General features: G+C 42.3%; 1 protein-coding gene across 8 annotated transcripts in view; it reads right to left on the bottom strand.

Moving 5' to 3' along the window:
* The window catches only part of RMND1 (required for meiotic nuclear division 1 homolog), a 28,610-nt gene that overhangs the window by 2,839 nt on the left and 4,352 nt on the right, over positions 1-21,419 (bottom strand). For 3 of the 8 annotated variants that reach the window (XM_006024835.3, XM_025205588.1, XM_025205587.1), the window contains 9 exons: positions 20,498-21,025; positions 12,780-12,885; positions 10,848-10,923; positions 10,465-10,504; positions 9,586-9,686; positions 7,943-8,049; positions 5,177-5,241; positions 1,851-1,927; positions 480-600 (listed from right to left, as the gene is read on the bottom strand). In XM_006024835.3, coding sequence (XP_006024897.1) covers positions 480-600; positions 1,851-1,927; positions 5,177-5,241; positions 7,943-8,049; positions 9,586-9,686; positions 10,465-10,504; positions 10,848-10,923; positions 12,780-12,885; positions 20,498-21,007 — 1,203 coding nt within the window. In that variant the 5' untranslated portion in view covers positions 21,008-21,025. Of the gene's footprint in view, positions 1-479; positions 601-1,850; positions 1,928-5,176; positions 5,242-7,942; positions 8,050-9,585; positions 9,687-10,464; positions 10,505-10,847; positions 10,924-12,779; positions 12,886-13,971; positions 14,079-19,346; positions 19,447-20,497; positions 21,026-21,419 lie in introns of those variants that run through there. The other 5 variants (XM_025205590.1, XM_025205592.1, XM_025205591.1 and 2 more) reach the window with 5 other exon arrangements.

The raw sequence follows: 21,419 nt of genomic DNA, 5'->3' as shown, positions 1-21,419 counted from the left end.
TTTCCCTATCTGTATTAATAAAAGAGACCATGTTGTTTCTAGTGGTTGTTTCTCAACTCATTCTGCATCGTTAAGTCTTTAAACATGACAAAGCTCCAGAAAGCAAGGAAAAGTTACTTCACTTCTGTAGTTTAGAACAAAAAGATGACTCTTGTTAGATCTATTCAAAATCTTATTTATTGACTCAGAAAAAATGTGCCTGTATATATAAGGTTGTAAGTAAGGCTGGCCATTGTGGCCAAAATGAGTCATGGCTGTCACAGCAAAAATGCAAAAGTAACTAACTCATAGAAGAGGGTGGCAGGACTTATCCTGACCAACTTTTCCACTAAAAGTATTTAAAACTTAAAAAATACTCTCCATTTCTACTTCTGTAGAGAAAGGCAAATTTATTAAAAGTGATGGAGTAGTCTAGCTCAACATAAGCTAGGCTGGAAGATCATGAGTTCTTATGGACGTCTCATTAGCAGAAGACCTACCTTCACTCTGCGAGCAATACTGAGGAACTGACAGGTTTTGTCATAAAGCTGCTCCAGGTGTGCTCTGTCCCAGTAGAAGTCAGGAGTTATCAGCAAATCTGAACTCAGATTTATACGATGTCTGAAAAAGGACAGATACAGCTCTTCAAAGTCATTCTGGCAGTTTCAGAATCAACTGTTTAAACTTATTTCAGAGAAGCAATTAAAGCTTACTCAGTTTTCTACCAATTGCTATGGGGTTTCTTTTATTTAAAGGAAACTGGATATGGCTGCACAAAGTATATCACCTCATCCACTACAGAAAATAGAAACTGAGGGATACTAAACCAAATTTAAAACAAACGGTGCATCTACACGTACACTTAAATGCAAAGCAATAAGCTCCAGAGCAGACTTGAGCTGGAGCAAACTTCCTGGGCACAGCATCTACATGTGTGCCTGGGGCAGCAGCAATTTGAGCTGGAGTGGAAAAAGCCTGGGCTGGCAGGGGAACGGGGGTCAGCCTTGGGCTCCGGGTGGTGGCATTGGGCAGTGGAGGGGCTGGCTGGGGCACAATGGTGTTGAAGTACAGAGCCATGTGGCTAGATGGCAGGTAGGAGGAGTCTCACCCCCAGCTGGTTGGGCTGACTGTGCACCATTTATGCCAGCAGTCAGCATTTACACATGTGTTTCATTGCAGTTAATTACTCTGCTGTAATATATTACTGTCCCTGACTATCTTATGGTGGAATTAATTAGTTTACTGTGCCCTAATACATATGTAGATGTTCAGCCCTGATCCCAGTAGGTGTTGAATATCGGAATCACTAGAACTAGAAAACCAGCTCCCCTTCAGGCCTGGGATGTTTTCTCTCAACAGTATATAAAGTTCAGATGTCATTCAAACCTCCCACCTTGTGGCATTCAGGATCATTAACTTTTAGTTTCTTTCCAGCCCACTCAAACAGGCTCCTTCAGGTTCAAGATAGGGATATGAAACCTAAGGCTTACACAAAAGTTGTTATTTCCTTTCTCAGTCTATTAATTTAAAGAATAAGAGCATAAAAAATTACCATTTATTGGGTTAGACCAAAGACTTAAACTCCTATTGTCCTATAATAGTCTCTGAATTAAACCGACCTTGCCTAAGTCTTCTACAGCCAGCCAGGGCTGCTTTGACCCGGATCAACATGCTGTAGGCCCAGGCACATCTGTAAATGCAGTACCCAGGAGCAATAAACTATGGCACAAAGTGCACTGGAGTTTATTCAGTTGAATTAATTGCACGTGTAGATGCACTCAAGGTGTAGTATACTTTCCAGGCACTAGGGCAGTAGATTTCTTTAGATATAAAATGAAAAAAAATGTGGGATTCTTTGTAAAAGAGTTTACCTTAAGGCAAAGAGTTCCCCAATTTTTTGCATTACATCAGCATGAGAAAGTTTCACCTTTTTTCTTGACTTTAGTATCTGCAGAGTAGATAATGGTATTAGTCATAAAATATTACTGACCATCTTTTATGTAAGCTTAGTTAAAAAGTCACAAGCTCTTTACCCTCCGTAATGTACATGGCCCATGTCCCTACAAGCAAGAATGTGCGGTTTGCGGCGTCTCAAAGCCTTATGCGGCGCAAGTGATTCTGTTCGCTATGCTGCGTATTTGCAGTGCAGCGGCAAGTTTAGATAACAGGAAATCCCAGTACCTAAAACACCGGCAACAGAAAAAGGCGGGGTGGCATGTCACTGCAGCATGCATTGCCCGAAACAGGAGACTGGCCAGCCAGAGCCACACACTAGCTGCCAGCCTGGCTCTGCATGCCTGAGTGGCTGCTGCTGCAGCCCTGGAAGGCCTCCAGAACCTAACAAAGGCTGCTGGGGCCAGCTCAGGTGCTGGACCCAGCCTACCTACCCCACCCAGGGCAATCTGTGCGCCAGAGCAAATGTGCAGGGGTGTGCCCAGGGTCAACTATGTGCTCCTGGTATTTCTCCCTGGGGAAATGCACATTTCTGCTTGCGGGGACATGCCCTATGAGTTCAAATGATTTCTTCTCTTGTTACCTTGCAATTATCAACACTGAGGGCCTGGATACATGACACATTTGCTCTGGTGGAATTTTACATAACTTTTTACATCAATATAAATTATAACAGGATCCCAAATGCATAGAACCAATGGATATCAACAGGGTGCTCCAAGATCCTTTTAAGGTTGTTGCAGGGTGCTGTAAAATATTAGCTGTGTTGGGAATGCAAATACTACACAGAAACATTCAGGACAAAACTGAACTCCTGAATGCCCACTTTGCTTCAGTATTTCACCAGGCCAAAGGGAAAGACAAGTGAGATAAAGCTCATAGGGGGCATGCCAGGAATGACAGCCTCCCCACTGTGGATGTTGAGTGGGTGCAATACCAATTAGAAAAGCTAGACATTTATAAGTCAGCAGAATCAGATGGACTTCATCTGAGAGTACTGAAAGAGCTGGCTGAGGTCATCGCAGAAACCTTGGCAAAGCTCTTTCAGAATTCACGGGGCACAGGGGAAATCCCTGAGGATTGGAAGAGGGTCAACATTGTGTCCATCTTCAAGAAGGGGAAGAGGAAGTACCAAGCAACTATAGGCCAATCAGCCTAACCTCTATTCCAGGGAAAATCCTGGAAAAGTTCATTAAAGAATCTATGTGCACTATGCTCGCGGAAGGTAAGATTCTGAACGACAGCCAGCATGGCTTTGTCGCAGGTAGGTCTTGTCTTACCGATCTCATCTCCTTCTATGACCAGGTCTCTTGCCACCTGGACATGGAAGATGAGGTAGACATTATATACCTAGACTTCCAAAAGGCTTTTGATCTAGTATCCCATAATATCCTAGGAAAACTGGAAGATTGTGGACTCAGGTGCTCGACGGTTCAGTGGGTGGGAAACTGGCTACACGGTAGGACCCAGAGAGTTCTCATGAATGGATCTGTGTCATCCTGGCGCAAAGTGGCCAGTGGTGTCCCTCAGGGGTCCATGCTTAGACCAGTGCTTTTCAACATCTTTATCAACGATCTGGATGGGGGAGTGAAAAGCTTGCTAGCCAAATTCGTGGACGACACCAAGTTATGGGGCAATGTGGTCACATCAGAAGATAGGTTGCAGATACAGGCCGACCTAGACAGACTCAGGAGTTGGGCGGACCAGAACCAGATGAAGTTTAACGCTTCCAAGTGTAAGGTGCTCTATCTGGAGACAAACCTCAACATACAGGCTGGGTGGTGACTCGCACCACGGCCGAAAGGGACCTGATTACCATGACTGACCATTGCATGAATATGAACTGTCATTGCAAGGCAGTGGCCAGCAGGGCAAACAACACGCTGGCATGCATCAACTGATGCATCTCATGTAAAACTAAGGAAGTGATACTCCCACTGTACTCAGCACTGCTGAGACCGCAGTTGGAGTACTGTGTCCAGTCCTAGGCGCCGTGCTTCAATAAGGACATGGAAAAACTTGAGAGGGTCTAGAAAAGAGCTACTCATATGATCAGGGACTTGCAAGGCAAGCCATATGAGGAAAGGCTGAGGGACCTGGGCCTCTTTAGCCTGAAGAAGAGAAGGTTGAGAGAGGACTTGACAGCAGCTTACTGCTATATCAGAGGAGTTTATCAGGAGCTCGGTGAACAACTGTTCACTAGGGCACCTCTGGGGGAGGCCAGGACCAACGGATATAAACTCCTGGAAGGCCGCTTCAGGCTTAATATTTCCTTCAGCATCAGGGTGTCCAGTCTGTGGAATAAACTCCCTCCAGAGGTGGTGCACTCGCCTACCATGGAGGTTTTCAAGAGGAGACTGGGCAGTCACCTCACTCTTCCTGCCAGGGGGGGCTGAACCCAATGATCTGCAAGGTCCCTTCCTGCCCTTAACAATCTATGAATCTATAAAACATCATGACCTGTTGTGCTCTTTCTTTGCAACAGAATAATTGCTCTATTATTTTTCTGTAGGCAAAAATGAGTGAAAGTTAAGAGCTAGTATTTTCTGAGGGATGACTTGAGTCTAAAATGGTTGAGAACCACTGGCACAGAGAAGCAGTTTATACTAAGGTAACAAAGCGTAAGCTACTATTTCCAAGTCTCGCCACTAGCTGGCAGGGTAGGACCATAATAGCCTGTTTGTACTGAGCAACTGCAAACTTACACGGGTGGAATTTTACCTGATTCTTTTGAGAGTATTCAATGCTAGATTAAGCAAAGATACCCTAGCACAGGGGTTTACATCACACATTTGCTCCTTGTTTTCATAAGTAATTATATTGTGGTGTGCTTAGGCCAGCCCCCTCAGCAGATCTGCAGCCAGGGGTGGGGCCACCAGGCCCCTTTGCCAATCAGCAGCAAGGAACAGGGCCACCACAAAAAAAAATCTCCCTCCCTCCCCGGCTCAGAACCCCCATCGTCCTGGCTACGCACCGCCCTACCTCTAGCCACAGCCAACAGAATCACAGGGACAAAGGATTCACATGTATTTTCACCAATGAACTGAAAAATAGGACTTTCTGCAGCCTATTCCTCATTTAGAAATGGACAGGGGACAAAGGGTTTAAAAACAGGACAGTCCAGTATAAAACAGGACCAATTGCCACCCTATATCTGTCTGGGCCTATTGATCTTTAATAAAGAACTAGGGAAGAAAAGAATGGAAACACAAACCAAACCAAACTGAAAAAAGAAACACCTCACCTCAGGAATTGACTGGATAGATTCCACGAACATGTCCAAAGATGACTCCCATATTGCCAGCTTTACTGAAGCAGAAAGTTAACAAAGTAGAACATCTCATGAGTTCTCTCTGATTTCAAATAATCATTAAACACAGTGGCTAATTTGCCAGTGTTTCTAGATTTCATTATACAAAACATGTACTCCGATTAATTCAATAGTATCAATCAGCAGCTGGGGGCTGCACATCAATTTCTCAGCAGCTGGGGGCTGCACATTGCACAGGGGAAACTTGCATAGGTAGTGGGCTCCTCCCACCCCCCAGGTTTCCAAGCAGGCTTCCCCAGTCCCCCCAGCTCCGTGGGCTCTCCTGGCCTGCCCCCTCTTCAGTGTGTGGCTTCTCCTGGATTCCCCCCACTAAGCCAGGCCTCCCAGGTCCCCAAATACCGGGCTCCTTGTCCCACAGGTCCTGCTAACCTGTTCCCAGGGGCAGCAACAGGTAACAAAAAACCAAGGAGGGAGGGGGAGCCCTGAGAACCCAGCTGCAGCAACTGAGTGGTGGGAGTGGTGCCTGGGCGCTGCAACTTCACCCCTTGCAGGCCACAGTTCTGATATAAATGACAAATAGTCAAAGTATCACTAGCACATTAAGCCTGAACTTATATGAATTTACTTCGAAACCATCCAATATCAAGTACTTTTTGGGTTCAGTTTCTACATTTTATAGTCAAGTCAATGAGAACCTTTCAACTTGAATAGAAAACACATCAAGCTTTTAAAAATACCATATTTCACAGTGTATAAGTCGAGGTTTAAAGCGCAAATATTGAACTTTAAATTTCCACCTTGACATATACACTGTATCCAGGGCCTGTCCCAGCTAGCGCACAGTTTCTGGGCAGGGCTGCTGCTCCCACTGCTGCAGCCACCGGGGTACTTGGCTTGCCTAGCATCCAGCAGCTCCTTGTCTCTGCTGTAGTGCTTGGGGCATCAGGTAGGGAAGCGGCAGGGATGGAGGAGCTGCAGTGCAGAGTGTGGGGCTGAGGCTGGCGGGAGCATGAAGCCTGTACTCAGGGGCGACAGAAGCGTGGGTGGGAAGGATGTGGATGTGTGAGGGAGGGGGGGGGGGCATGAACCCCCCCATACACTCCCCCCTCATGGCTCACAGCAACCAGCAGGCGGTGGGCTCTTGTGGCCCACATAGTTGCTGCTGCCCCATGGTGCACAGTTCTGTTGGCACTTGTGTGTCACTGGGGTAAGCCATGTGCACTGGAGCTCACTGCCTTCCCTGCCCCCTGCCTGTGCATGGTGGCAAGGAGCACAGCCTGCCTGGCCTGTCTCTATTGTGCTGCTTGAAGGGGCCAGGGCTGAGATTGACACTTGGCTGGTGCAGACCAGGTAGCACTGGTTCCAGCCCCTGTGAGCGGTACTGCCTAGGCTGTACCAGCTAAGCACCATGCCTGGTTCCAGCCCCTCCTAGTGGCACAACAGAGGTGAGGTGGGCAGGCCATGCTCCTTGCCACCATGCACAGGCAAGGGGTGGGGAAGGCAGCTGGCTTCAGTACCAGCTCGCAGGAGACAGGCCTAGGCTTGGCACTCAGCCGTGCTGCTTGCAGGGGATGGGGATTGGGACGGGGCTGGGCTCAGAGCTCAGCTGGTGCAGCCCAGGCAGCGCCGCTTGCAGGAGATGGGGCTGTGCCAGCTGAGCATGGAGCCCAGCCCCAGTTTATACACTGTGCCTGTCCTAATCCTAACTTTTCGCACCAGAAAACCGGGGTTGACCTATACACTGTGAAATATGGTAGTCTTTTTCAAAGAAGCAGAGAAATATTCCAACAATGACTGTTGATTTGAGAATTCCAAGTTCTCCCATGTCTTAAATGTGTCTAACTGCAACCCATCTTGCCCACCCATTTGCAAAAATATTACTGAGCACTGCTGCCTACTTTTTTTAAGGTCCAATTTTACAAGGTATAAAACATCAGTGGTAATCCATGGTAGTAAACAACTCTCAGGAATACTTCTGTAGTGTTGTATGTTGACAGCAACACTGCCTCCAATATGCCTCATAGCAATTTTCTTTATGTGGCTGCTTTGTGAACAGGAGAATTTCTGAAAACTAATCTTGTTTATAGTCTTTTCTGCATGGTCTTAAAATTGGATGTCAGTAATGAAAGCCAGAGATTCTGAGCTATATGACTGTACTTTGCTCTTTGAGTAAGGCAGTTTCCGTATGTTTCTCTCAACTGATGTCAATGCTACATTTACAGCTCTTCCTTAAAAACAGCCCTACATAGCAATTTTCCCTAAAAATAGCTGTGGGGGAAAAAAGAATCAGATTATAGGCTGCTGTTGTAAGGATATAGCATTCTCTACTAGCAATACTATTTTGGTATGTTATCCAAGATGACTGGTAGTGATTCCAGTCTTGGAGACTACAGCTGTTGCTAACCAGGTGCTTGAAGAGTAGGGTTGGGAAAGAGAATAGGGAAGAAATCATGGTAAAAAGAGGTATGCTGTCTTGTGCACACTGACCGTCTTTCAGAAGATGTACATAGCGACTGAAGCAGGGCTCTTTTTACAAAGCACATATTACAAACAATGGCACTGATTCTCTTCTACTTAAGCCACAGGCAACTTACATGCACACTTCTTATTATAAAAAATGGCAGATACCCAAATGGGAAAACAGACATTCACCACTTGATAAATGTGATTCTCTCTTCCCCTTCCTCCTCTTACCCTCCATGTACATGAAACTTGACACAACATATAACCTTAACTTACCAGACAGACAAAGAGCATTTGAAAAAGCAAATTTCTCCAGAATACCTTCATCAGTATTCAGGTCACAATTTAACAAGATTTCTCCTTTATGAAGCTTTGACTGCCCTCTGTGAAAACAGGATTGAGACCTCTTCAATGACTAAGTCACTACTAAAAGGAACAGTCAAGGTACAGTCCTTTACAAAAGGGAATAACTTATGCATCTCTTGAAAACACAAGATGGAACAACCTGTACAACTGCCCTTCCAGAATCACCTGCATTTTCCTCTTAGTCATGACTCAAATCACAAACAAGGACACTGAAAGCCACCTCTTCAGGGCTCAGCCACAGTATCTGCAAGAGTAGTAAATCAGAACTACTTCCCCATGGCAGCTGCAGCATTACTATACAAGTGAGAGAATTCAGAGCAACAGAGGACTATAGAAGTCAGATTTCTTTCCACTCGTTGTCCCTTCCGCTGGTCTCACTCTGGTTCTGCTTCTTTGTTCCTGTTGTTCTTTATTTCCTGCTATCCACGCTCTTACCCTACCCAACCCTACATCCCTTTCATGCTGCTACTGGGGTGCTCTTCCTACAACACTTTAGTGTTCAGGGAACAGAATGAAAATGTGAATCCTGCAAGCTTTAAGGCGCTCCTTTAAAAGTCCCACTTCAGAGTTTGGGAAAATTTTAATATAAACACAGCTGAAGGCAATAGTAAAAAATCCCCCAAGCCTCTGGAACACATCTGCAGTTACAAATTCTATAACATTACGTCATGCTCAATTTTCCATGAGCCAGAAAAACTGGCATCTTACAGAAGAGAGCACTTACAAACTCTCTGGGGCATAGATGGTCTTTTTGTTCTCTACATAGCTCCTCACACAATGGGACACAGTCTTTGACTAGGAACCTTTGGTGCTACCAAAATACTGCTGCTTCCAATAAATAAGGGTGTGTTATTCTACGAATCAGCACTGACCTCTACTGTGAGATCACTCTCTGCAAGAACTTCAGCTCATTAATCAATATGTGATTTAACAAGCAGCCAAGATAAGGAAGTACTTGTATGTACTTTTTTTTTTTTTTTTTTTTATCATTTGGGACTCTTAAAAAGGACCTTTAATTGTGCAGATATAGTTTGTAAAACTAAGTCAGTGGCAGGAGAGGCAGAGAAAGGAGGTAGAAGTAGCAGCTGTGTGGACGCAGTGTCCAGCCCCAACACAGCTCCCCAGTGACTGGAAGCTAAGCCTATGCCATAGCTGGACTGGGGAGCTGTGGAGCAGGGGTGGCAAAGGTGCAACACGTTGTTGCCTGGCTCCAATGAAGTTTCCCACTGCTTAGCCTGGGCATTAGCACTAGCATAGGCAAAGTCCTGGGGCTCTGCATGTCACGTGTTGCCAACTCTTGCATGCAGTATATAATCAAAATCACCAATAATACCACAAAGCCATTTTTAAAAGAAATTCTCACTACAAACATAGAAGTTCATCAAGACCTTCCGGGTTTAGCATTTGTAGCCCTTACTTTCTTCTTTTTGAAATACCTTATTTTACTACTTTAGAGAGTGACTAAAGAGGTTTTTATACTAGCTGCTTTTCCCTTCAGTCATCTCTTCTGAATATCTATTAACTTATGTGTAAAGGTGGCTAAGAATGCTTACTCTCCTCTCCTGTAGTTAAGCTCTTCATTCTCCCAGTGGACCAGTGCAGTCTCATAAGGCTGAATTTCATGCCGCTCCAGCACTCGCATTATGTTTTTCACCTAGAAATAAAGGCAGCTGCATATTATAATGGTAACAAACACTGCACAGTCCCCTTGTGTCTTCATGTATGTAACAATTTAAATTAAGGCAATTTGCCTGCTGAAGTTGTTTAAAAAGCCTGGGACTTCTGCCCATGCCTCTTCTCCCTGTCCTCCTGGGTCAGGTGGCTTTGGCGGTGTGTCAGTGGCATGGGGTTTCTCTGTGCCTGTGTCATATTTAAATTACATTTAAATCCATGCTGCTGCTTCTCCCAGGCTCCCCCTAAGCTGTGTTGCAGGTGCAGCTTCTGGAATTCAGAGTGCTGCCACTGGATCACATTTTGCTGCCTTTCCTAGTAATGAATACAATGGACCCAACCCCTTGTTTTTCTGTTCCTTTATACTGGGGGAAAGTGGGTGCTGCCTTTCTGACAAAACAGAAAGGTAGCATTCTATCTCTACTTCTAGTTCAGTTTAATTAACATAGAAAAATCTGCACAAGGCACGTGGCAAAGAATGGCACAGCACAGTGCCCCGCAATGTCATGCTAGTGGAGTTGAGTAGTAAAACAGACAGGTGCTGTATGCCAAATTATTATTTGTTTCTTAACATTACACTGCTATATAAGCAATCCACACTTAAGGAGAGTATGAGACAGCAAGCCGCCAGAGCTGATTAATATTCCATCTGCCTCCACAGACCACCTGTACAAAATCCAACTACTTAGGCATTGGAACTGACAAGAATTTCACCTTAATCTGCTTTTATAAAATCTGAAATAATGCAGCTCTCTACTTACAGTTTTATTTTCCACGTTCCAAAACACAACAGACCCTTCCCTGTGTTAATAAAATGGAAGGAAGAATTAGGCGTATTACACTGGTTTTTGGATGTTAAAGCTACATTCATTTTGCGCACAGGCAATTCTGCTGTAGTGAATCAAGAAAATTATAATGACTGGTCTTCAAAAGGCCCCATTAATGATGGTTTTTTTGGCACTAGTTAATTTAATACCACAAAAAGGAAAAAAAAAGTGTTAAAGTTAGAATAATTAAAATATTTTAGTGCTTGAATTGTTTTTCCTTCAACTTCAGTGGAAAATACACATTTTATTTTTTTTAAAGAAAGATAGCTCACTAAATCAGTATGTATCATATGTCATAGGCTTGGTTTGCAACTTACCTGAATAAAAAGATCATTCCAGAATCGTATTCTTTTGCAGAGTTTTCTGTGCCAATCACCAAAATGTTTGCTGCATCTAGTTTAAAAATAAAGGGAGGGGATAGCAACTTTAAATTACAGGAAGTGCATTTCCTGTATTTTAAACAAGTTAGCGCTAAACTTTACTTAATTCCAGATGAATCATTTTTATCTATGAATTCTTCCAAAATCAAGTTGTATATTTGTTCTACTAATGGAAATAATTCTCAGGACACAAACTGTATGCAAAAAAGTATAATATAAAAAACTTTAGGGGTTCTCTGAAGTGACCCACACAATCCAGATTTTAATTCTTCATTCTGTTCCATCCAATTCCCTTTTGAATCTTTGAGTGCTTTTGAAAATAGCACATACGACTCAAGAGAACTGATTGTGGATGACAGGTAATATAACAAGAACAGAAAGGAGGCCCAGGTGTAAAATGAGGGAACCAAGCAGAGAACATTGGACAGCATCAGCTGGTCTGAGGAGTCATTCTTGGGCACTCTCAAAAGGGCCCCTGGCAGATGTTATATTTATTGTGCAGTCAACACAGTCACATGATAAAATGTAACATGCCACACATTCAGGGAATTTATGGTGCAATAAAATGGCCACAAATATGTTCCATGTTAAATATGTAATATCTCTGTGTCTGGTTTCTGTCCAGCTTTAAAATGAATGTGTGGCATGTTACCCAGACCTGAGCCTGCCCCCTGCCTGATGCCAATGATTTGACTGTTAGTATGAGAAAGGGGCCAGGTGCTAGGGTCCGAGACACAGCTGCCGCATGCCCAGTTCTGCAGAGGCAGTCCAGGTTCCTGGACCCTGTCCCACAGTGCAGGGCTTTGTTTCCCTGCAGGGGGGCAGCCTGTTGTACTGTGTGCAGCTGGGGATTAGGGAGCTCCCAATCCCCAGCTACATGCCTTGGCAGTGATGAGATTAGGCTCTGAGGAATGTTATGCTCAATCCCAAAAGGCAAAGAACAGAGTGAAAATAAGAGTTGGCATTCCCTGAAGGGTGCCTTGTGTCTAGAAAGGTTGAGAACAAATACTCTAGAACCATGTTGTAATACTCAGGGGCACATCTTAAATTCCTCATTATATAGAGATTGTGGCTAGAAAAAATTACTAAATATGTAAGGCCAACATAAGAAGTGGCAAGAAGTGTAGCAATGACTAGAGAAAATGCCTCAGTGAGAAGTCCAGACAGCTACCTGCTGCAAGAAACAGAGGTGCTGGAGGTTGTGGGCTCTCCCCCGACTTTTTTCAATTAGGAAAGAAAGTTTGAAAAGAATCTGAAAAGCCTAAGAGTGTAAGTAATATTTTTACCACTTTGTCTTTCTTTCCCAAATGCCCAAAGTTGGGATACAGTAAAAGAAAATAAATAAATAAGTGTGTGGAAATACACATGCACAATGCAAAAAATAAAGTAGGAAAACATACAATTTTCCATGCTCCCCTTATTTCTACTGGAAAGAGAGAGAAACGAGAAGACTAGAAAAGGAGAACACACTAAAATAATACTTTTGTTAACACACACATCTTGTTCTGAAATATAACATTTGAAAGATCCCATACAGTTCTTTTTACCAAAAAAAGGTTTCAAAATGATTTCTTCTTGGATCAGCTTTTAGGGTACACACTTCATTGTTGAACCAGCTTCATACATATATATTCTTGAAAACCACAGGGCATTAGCAAGTGTTGGAAATGTGGTTTCTGTAGAAGGTTTTTATTTTTTAACAGTTTTCAGAGAAGGCAATCTAGTTGAGAGGTAGCACGTGATGCAAATGTCAGAGATACAGGATATATAAAGTTTAGAAATTTACTACTGAAACTGACTCTTTCTATATATTTCCGCATATTGTTTCCCAATATAAGGTAATATGTCATAATAGGTTGAAAATTCTACCTTTAGGCAAATTTATTTCAATATATCCCTCTGCAGACAGGTCCTCAGACAGATTACCAAGATGATACTCATCGGCTGTTGCATAGGCTATGCACTGCATCTGATCCTGTGTTGAAGGAATACAACCCTGGGTTAAGGAAAGGCTGAAGTGACACAATTACAAGACATTTGCTTACCTCTGTACCCTATTTAGTTACACACACTGACATTTGTTCATTTATTAGCTTTTCTATGATGATTCGTCACCGTGAGCGCCACGTGCCTTGCAAATACTAACGAATCTGACTTTTTGGTACAACACAGGGTTTGACAACCATCCGTTTTACAGATGGGTGATGAATAAGTATCTCAAGGGGTGTTAAGTCACAGAAAGACCCCTTAGGCAGACCCAGATCTCCTGAATGCCAGTCTGGTACTTTAACAGCAAGACCATCCTTCCTGTTTTACTACTGCTAACACCTTCTTACTGGGATTAAGTCAGGGGTAGGGAAAATGGTGGATCCAGCCAGCACCTGGACTCCATTTTCCAGCAGCCCCACCTGCCTACCTCACTTCTGGCAGCAGCCCCATTCCAGCTGCCTGGCTATGTGACCTTCCTGTGCAGGTCCCACCCCCAGAGGTGAGCGGATGAGCTGGGTGCCTGGGCAGCAGTAGCTGCTGGGAAATGGAGTTTGCCATGGGCCAGATACAGCCCATGGGCTGGACTTTTCCCACCTCTGGCTTAAGGCCTAATCCTGCTTTCAAAGAAGTGACTGACATCAGTGGTGAAAGACAAAGGCCCCAAGGTGAGGGGGTAGTTCCCTCCCACCCTATGATCCTGTCCAAGAGACAGCTGCTACTGCAGACTGCATATTCTTCTGAGCATGGAGCCTCTTTCATACTTGCAATTCCAAGGATGTAAGCCACCCTCCAAAGTGTCTCAAGTGCAGTTTGGGCCATATGCTTGCCCTGCACCAGACAAAAGACCTGACCAGCTGTAAAAGTGAGTATAGGCTTTCCCTTGCAAAGAGGTCACGGTAGGCATGCAACAGCATTGTGTTCTCCACTGTGCTTAATCAAGAACATCAAACAGCTGCTATAATTTCTCCAAAAAAAAAAAAAAGTTATCTTACATCTAAGCATCTAAAATACCAGATTGAGAAAAACTACAGGCACAGTGTAACAGATGTAAAGAGGACTGTCACAGACTTACGGATGAAGCAGACACATGGGGAGGCAGCTGGACTGTGACCAGCGTAAGATACCTTCTGATGAATTGAAGAAGTCAGTGGCTTTCAACCTTTCTTCATTTGCTGACCCCTAAAAAATTTTGAATGGAATTGTGGACCCTTTCACACTGTAAGTGTGGGTAATCACATACTTTTGATTAATCATAGTCATCTTTCATGGACCCCTTGGACATAGTCTGCAGACCCCCAGGGGTCCAAGGACCACAGGTTGAAAACCACAGAAATGTCACAATAAACTGACTTGCAAAATCTATCCCTCTCTGCATACTGCCTCCCTTGTTCATATGTTGCTAATATCTCTCCTTACCAGTCTTGTTAACACATTACTTTCTGGTTAGTTTCAACACCATGGCAGCTATCCAGAAAGGAATGGACCTCAATACTACTCATTTCCAAGTATGTGGATTTTTTTTAAACTTACAAATAATGGGAGAGCTATACTGCAAACAAATAAACAAACACAGAAAAACAGAAATATAATCATTTGGCAGAACTCCTATCCAAAAGATGTTTTATTTTCAAATGCAAAGGACCCTCCCACAATGCTCATACTGGCTATATACAAGTTTTTCATGGTGCTAGAAAAGGCTTCCTATCCACAGGGAAAAAAATGGATGCATTCTAATAGAACTGTTCATAGGTGCTCACCAAAATTAATGCAGCTTGACAAATCACTTCAGCCAAGGAGATATTATTCCCAGTTATAAGCAGTATCGGTACATTAAACTTTCTTTTCTTTGAGCATTTTTCTGATCAGAACCTTCATCTTCATTGTGCATAATCTTATTTCAATCATGATTAACTTAAAATTCACTCTTATTTTAATTCACCAATCACCTAGTACAACGGTTGGCAACATTTTTGGGCAGAGTGCCAAAAACACCTGCAATCTTGACTTGTAAGATGTTGGCATCTCAGGGGCAGATGGTGGGGGAGCTGTGAGAAGCCGAATCCTTGTTGTGGCAGCTTCCCAGGCCCCTTCCCTGCTGTCTACCCCAAAGCACGCATGCCAAGTGACATGCCTTTATATGCTGCACTCTGGCACCTGTGCCAGGGGTTGCCTACCCCCCATCTAGTACAAACAGCTTATCTTGATGGACAAATAAAACATTATTTTTTAAATCATTACTACACTAAGGAGAAGTGAGGTCTATGCTCCAACAGATTTTCATGACTAGCGTATGCAAGGCTTGAGTTAACAATGGAAAGTGTTTTCAGCAGAACTGCTAGATTTAAAAAAATGTTTTAGTAGAGTATTTCTTGCAACAATCCAGACTCTTTAAACCCATGTAATCTATATCTCTGCCAGAAGTTCCTAGACATTTCTAATTATTAGATATGACCATGGTCCTTCATGGAACAAATGTTTGGGCCCAACTTTATACAGAGAGGCATTTGGGCCCCATTTCCATCAGTTATATCTAGTCAGTCAGAAGCCCTCTACATTCCTCTAGTTTTTTCAGTCTTCCACAGTTCTTTGTTACTTGTCAGTGTTTTAGCAGTGTGCCACAGCACAGTCTTTCCCATCTGAATTTGCAATTTTGGCAGAATGTGCAGCTCCATAGTCACCAAAGGATAACTGATTAAGTCACAAGCTTCAAATTAGGGATGTAAATATTATTAAAAAAGTTATCCATTTAACCTCCTCTAATTGTATTGGTTAAACAGTTAATGGAGAACACAGCAGCTGGGACACAGCTGGGAAGGCAGTGGCAAGCCCAGACAGACAACACAACCCATGTGAAGCCCCTTGCTGGGAGGGAGGAAGCACCTGTGAAGGAGCAGGTAATTACTTAATTGCTGAGTTATTTAGGTCACCTGCTGTTTTATTCTTTAACCTCATAGACTATGGGTACTAGTCCCCTTTGCCCTCCCCTCCTTGTTCCTCCCTCCTGCGTGCCCTGCCACCTTCTGGTTCCTGCTGGGGCACTGCACAATTTCCCTTCCCTGCCAGAGTGCACCCTGCCCCATGCTAAACAATAACAGTTAGCTAACTGGTTATCACTGGGCCTATCAGTTAAAATAATCAGTCATTTAACTTTTCACATCCCTATTTCAAATGAGAGTCTGGTGCAATATAAAACCATTTGTGTGCACACAGTGCCTCAACTGCCTCAAGATTCACTTGGTAGGCAGCTGTTCTGTTGTGTCATCTTCACCTGGAAAGCTCAAAAGGACAGAGTCAAAGCCAGGGGTAGGCAAAATGCAGCCTGTGGGCCAGATGTGGCCTGCCAGGCCATTCTATTTGGCCCGTGGGGCTCCTAAAAAATTTAGAAAATTAATATTTATCTGCCCCTGGCTACCTGTCATGTGAACCTCAATGGCTTGCCAAAACTCAGTAAGTGGCCCTCCGCCTGAAATAACTGCCCACCCCTGGTCTAAGCTCTTGTCCTTTCTGGTGGTGCAGGCTTGTTGGAATTCAGAGTGGGTACCAGTGACCTCTTCCATGTGTCACTAAGCCACTGTCTGGACTCAAAAACAAGAAGGAATTACTCTAAGCACCTGACCCATCTATGGCTCATCACTTGAACATAATGGAACTAGTTGTGTTGGATGGGTGAGCATTAAAAGCCAATGCAGTAACAAAGCAGGGGACCTCTGTTATAAATGGAAACCCTGCCCCCCAGTCTTCCTACCTGAAGTATATGAACATTTAAAAACAGAAAATCTGGAGTAGAAACTTATCCTTTGGCACCTCCTCTTAGGGATACAGGAACCACCACATCTAATGGATTTCAGAATCCTACTGGCTGCATTGTTAGGCTCAGAAGTGTGTTGTGCCTTTGGGCTGCAGCAGCTAAGCATAATGGCAATAATCACCAATTCACTGACAAAAACCAGCAAAGGACTTTTGACTAACCCTTGAATCTAACTAATTACTTCCAGAAAAATCTGCCATTTTGTTATGGCAATATTTGGCCATTTCTGCCTGTATCCAACTCTGTTTAGTAATAGCTCTATTGCAGGTAACATTCAAATGTTCTCCTCCAGGCAAAGATGACAATGACATTTCTTTTTCTTAAAAGTTTCCTGATTCTGTAAATCTTCAGGCCCTTCTGGACAGACAAAGCTAGTCTGAGTTAGAACTGGAACCCCCTCATGGATTACCTGACTAAAGCTCTCATCACAAAAGGCAAGTTATAGCCAAATATACTCTCTCAAGGCCACTTATAGCAACATTCTCTTTTCAACTGTAGTGATATGGCATCTATGGCTGAAAGGATCCAGGTAACCTTAAGATATGCACAGAAAGAATCAACTGTTTATTTTTCAAGGAATCAGAACTTCAGGGAGACAAGTGGCACCAGGGAAAAACTTTTGGATTCTTCATTTGTTGGGTGTGTGCTAGTCATCTTGCAGAAATCAGTCACATCTTTAAGTTTTACTCAGTCATGTATTGAATTCCTTGTACTAGATCTCTACAGGGAAGTATGTAAAGAGGTAAAAAAATCAGCATGTCCTTGCTTTAAGTGCTTTGTGTCAGCTTGTGCCTCTCAGTGACAGCATACTAATATTCCAGTAGATGGAGCTATGCAACAAGGAAAAATCACAGAAAAGTCAGTTCTGAAACAGGGAACATGTGTTCATTAAGACCAAGTTTGAGAAATCTTTCGGCACAGTATTTTGCAATCTGCAAACAACTTCTGAAAGTACACAACTATTTTAGTACTTTGCTTTCTATTCTGAAAAGACAAAGCAAATTGTGCCCAATTACAGTGGCAATACATATTATTTGCATAAATATTCTGCTTTTGAAGGTCTCAAAAATTAAGAGGTTTTAATATTTTATAGTGTGCCTTTCACAGACCTCAAAGCACTATGATTTGCCATCTATAAACCACCATATGATAAATCACTTCAGTTCATCCACCGACTAAACGCAACACTTTTGGATATATGTGCTGGCTACAATAGTGGTGCTGAAATACCACAGAACTGTTTAGGGACAGAAGTGGAGAAACCAGGACTCTCTAAAGTGACCGGAGAATTCCACTAGGCAGGAATTATACAATATTCATTGATGTTTGCATGACGTTGAAGCAAACTTTGCAAAAAAATCTCAGTTTTCAATTTCCATGAGTAGACAGGATCTGCTGATCTTTGGCACAACATTTTAAAATGTGGAAGCTTCCTATGAAAGGATGGTCCCATTCCAGATGGTGTCCTATTCCAGATGGTATTACAATGCAGGACCCCCACTCTGCACTGGAGATCAGATATAAGAGATAACTAGAAGGATGGATACTGCTAACACCAGTGTCTACGGTAACTATGCTTTCCTTGAAGGTTAGGACTATAGGCATTGTCTGTCCCAAGGAGTTTCATGCCCAACCGATTTATCCAGAAAAGCATTATTTTGTGGGTAGACAACAGGCTTAGGAATCAAGAGCTCGGGATAGATTTTCTATAGACAAACTGTATGTCCTCAGGGATGTCACTCTACCAGTGCTCCAGTTTCCCTATTAGTAAACCAGGACTAATTCTCTACCTCAAAGGATGTCTCAAGGCTGCAAACATTAATGCACTCTGTACTTTCAGATCTGTTAATAGTTTCTACAGCTACAAATCTCAATTTATTAACTGAAAAATCCATGTGAACATGTAAGAAATTAAATGCACTAGCATACTACCCCAGGTATTAATGCTTTCATAACCCACATTACATTCTTTTGGAACAGTGAGTACCTTAAATATCTGGATCCTGAAAACTGAGGTTACTAAACAGTGTTTATTTGAATTGAAGTGTCAGTGTCAACAAATGTTTAATACCATTTCCATTTTGGCTTTTGTGTGATCTGCTCCTGCCAGTACGAGCTTACTAATTTACATCCTAGAAGGCTGTGTAAATGGCAAAGTAGAAGCAGTATAAATAGTTTGTTGCTATCAACACTTCAATTTTAGCAGTGGAAAGCTTCCCAGATGATATGCTGTATCAATGCTAGCTGTATCCAATACCTTCTTTTGAAAATACTCTGGTCCCCTATAGCTTGTATAAAAGGCAAGAGCTTTCTATCTTAGGGATCTGAATCTTTCAGTTGGATGATTTCTGAACCCATAGTTGTTCTTTTTTTGGCAGTCCTGGCAAGGTTTCTTCTGTATGACAGCAGTGATGGAACTATTTAAAAGGATCTTCTACCTAGAAGCACTGTGTTTCTTGAAAGAAATAACTGCATGCATGTTTAAATAATTACTGAAGCCTATTAAACTTTCAATAATTTGCCTATTAATTGAAACTGTTTTCTTTTCCAACACATTTATTACCAGCTTTCTGCCTCTGATTTAAGTAAGGACACAAATAAAAATTTCCAAACAGTTTAGAAGTGAAGTAAATGCTCACCTTTGGCAAATGTTCTTGTATCTCTTGTGAAACAAACAACAATGTTGTCTATAAAGTTTTGGCAAGTGTTGTCAAAGAATTGTCTTTGATTACTTTATTCCTATAGAATACCAAAGAATGTATGATATAATCATGTAACTCTCATTTATAGTCCGATTCCAGCTGGTTTGTACACTCAACTGACTTGCTAAAGAAATTTTATCAACTTCGCAGGCATTACCTGTATGAAGTTACCTATCAATAACTGTAAATTACAAGCAAACAAGAGCAACAATCTTACTCCTGATGGTTTCAGTAGTTAGTACAACACCCAGAGCATGTTTCTTCCTCCTCCCCCCACTTCAGAATACTAGAATCCTGGTTTTCTCCGATTTTAAAAAAATCCCAATTTTCAGTTAAAAAAAAAAAAAAAGTAATCCCAAATCCACATTTTTCCATGATGAAATGCCACTATCTGTCTATATTGATGGTGTTTCATTTAAATGATGGAAAAATTTGGATGTGGGGTTATTTTTTTAACCAAAAACTGGGGATTTTATTAAATCAGAGAAAACCTGGATCAGTGTGGACAGACCAGGGGAAAACATAGGAAGCTTCTAGAAATAGAGGTTTTAGTATAATCTATTTTTCTGAAGCTTGGCATGCGGCAGCTATTCTTTTAAAAACTAGGACAGCAAAGTGAAGCCCCAAAACACTGAAATCGAACTGAAAATTTTAGAAATTAATTATTCTATTTTCTTCTGTTTCTTCTTTTAGCTGGAGAGAGCTAATCAATGAGACAAGCAGAAAAAATGTTCAAGATAAATTTAAATGATGCTAAAGAGTGGATTTTGTTTTTCAATATTACACACATGGTTAGAAGCAGGTCACCTAAACTCAACTTAAAAAAATCGTTAAATCTCATTCAGTTTCAAAAATATAGTTTTCTTCATCTATTGGTACATTTCTCTCATTTTAGACAATACTTTTCTGTCCACCTGTTTCTAGTGATTGCAGTTTGCAGAAGCCTACTATCTATGTTTTCAACCACATAAGTGAACATATAAATTCCCTTCCCTCCAGCAATTTGTTTTTATGAAAACAAGTTTAGGTCTAAGCTAAAATAAAATGCTCTTGAGTATTATACAAACCACACAGATTTTATACTTTACCTCAGTTTCAGAAAACAGTGGCTTGGTAGATCTGGAGGGCTGTTTGGTCCTAGGTGCCTTTGGTGGCCTCTTAGAGGGCACAATATTTTGTTTTGGTATTGTCTGACCAGTTGATACAACTGGATAACATCTTTTTGGAATTTTGAGCAGCTTTTTAGCACTCCAGCCTAAGGGGTTGTCGTTTATAGGTGTAACAGAACCAAAACATTCCCCGAATGGAGGCAACACCTCCCTAGTCTGGTGATTCAGAGTCTTTACTGAGGTAGTTACATTTCCTCTTGACATCTGACAGTTCTTAACTCCTGTACATATATTTGTCAAGCAGAGGGAAGGAATTTCAGGAGCATGCAAGTCCAAGCCTCGGCTGGTTGCTAGAGTGTAGCATGGTATCTTTTCAGCATCACCGCTTAGTTTTAGTGTTGGAAGTCTAGATTTACAAAGACCTTGGCACAGGTGTAATTTTGTTAAAAAGTGAGATCTAGTCAGCTCTCTCAGTAGTTTTACTTTCATCGCTTCACGCTGAACTGCCTAAAAAGAGAATGCAAGTATTAGTTCCTTGAAAAGAAATCATGTTATATTTTGTAGTATCTAGATATTTGTTTTGCATTCTAAATACATGAGTATCGACGGTTCTGAACACTTGCCCTACACTAAGTTTCAGATGCTGCCTAACGTCAAAATGTGTTTCTTGCACGTGACTAGAAGACAGGGAAGGAAAATCCAATGGTTGTGGTACTAGTAGGTAGGGAGGCAATTACAGCCAAATTCTGCCTTTCTGCATCACAAGGAGTAGCGTCTTAAACCCTGAATGACCCATTAGCTTCAATGAGTCATGGAGTAAGCTACTTGCTTACACTGCACAGGATGTCAGGATCTACACAGACTTTACTGTTCAAATAATGAGTTCTAGCTCTAATACCAG

Source organism: Alligator sinensis, unplaced genomic scaffold, assembly GCF_000455745.1.
Source record: "Alligator sinensis unplaced genomic scaffold, ASM45574v1 scaffold1177_1, whole genome shotgun sequence".
Classification (NCBI taxonomy): domain Eukaryota; kingdom Metazoa; phylum Chordata; order Crocodylia; family Alligatoridae; genus Alligator; species Alligator sinensis.
This window is presented reverse-complemented; position numbering and strand designations above follow the sequence as displayed.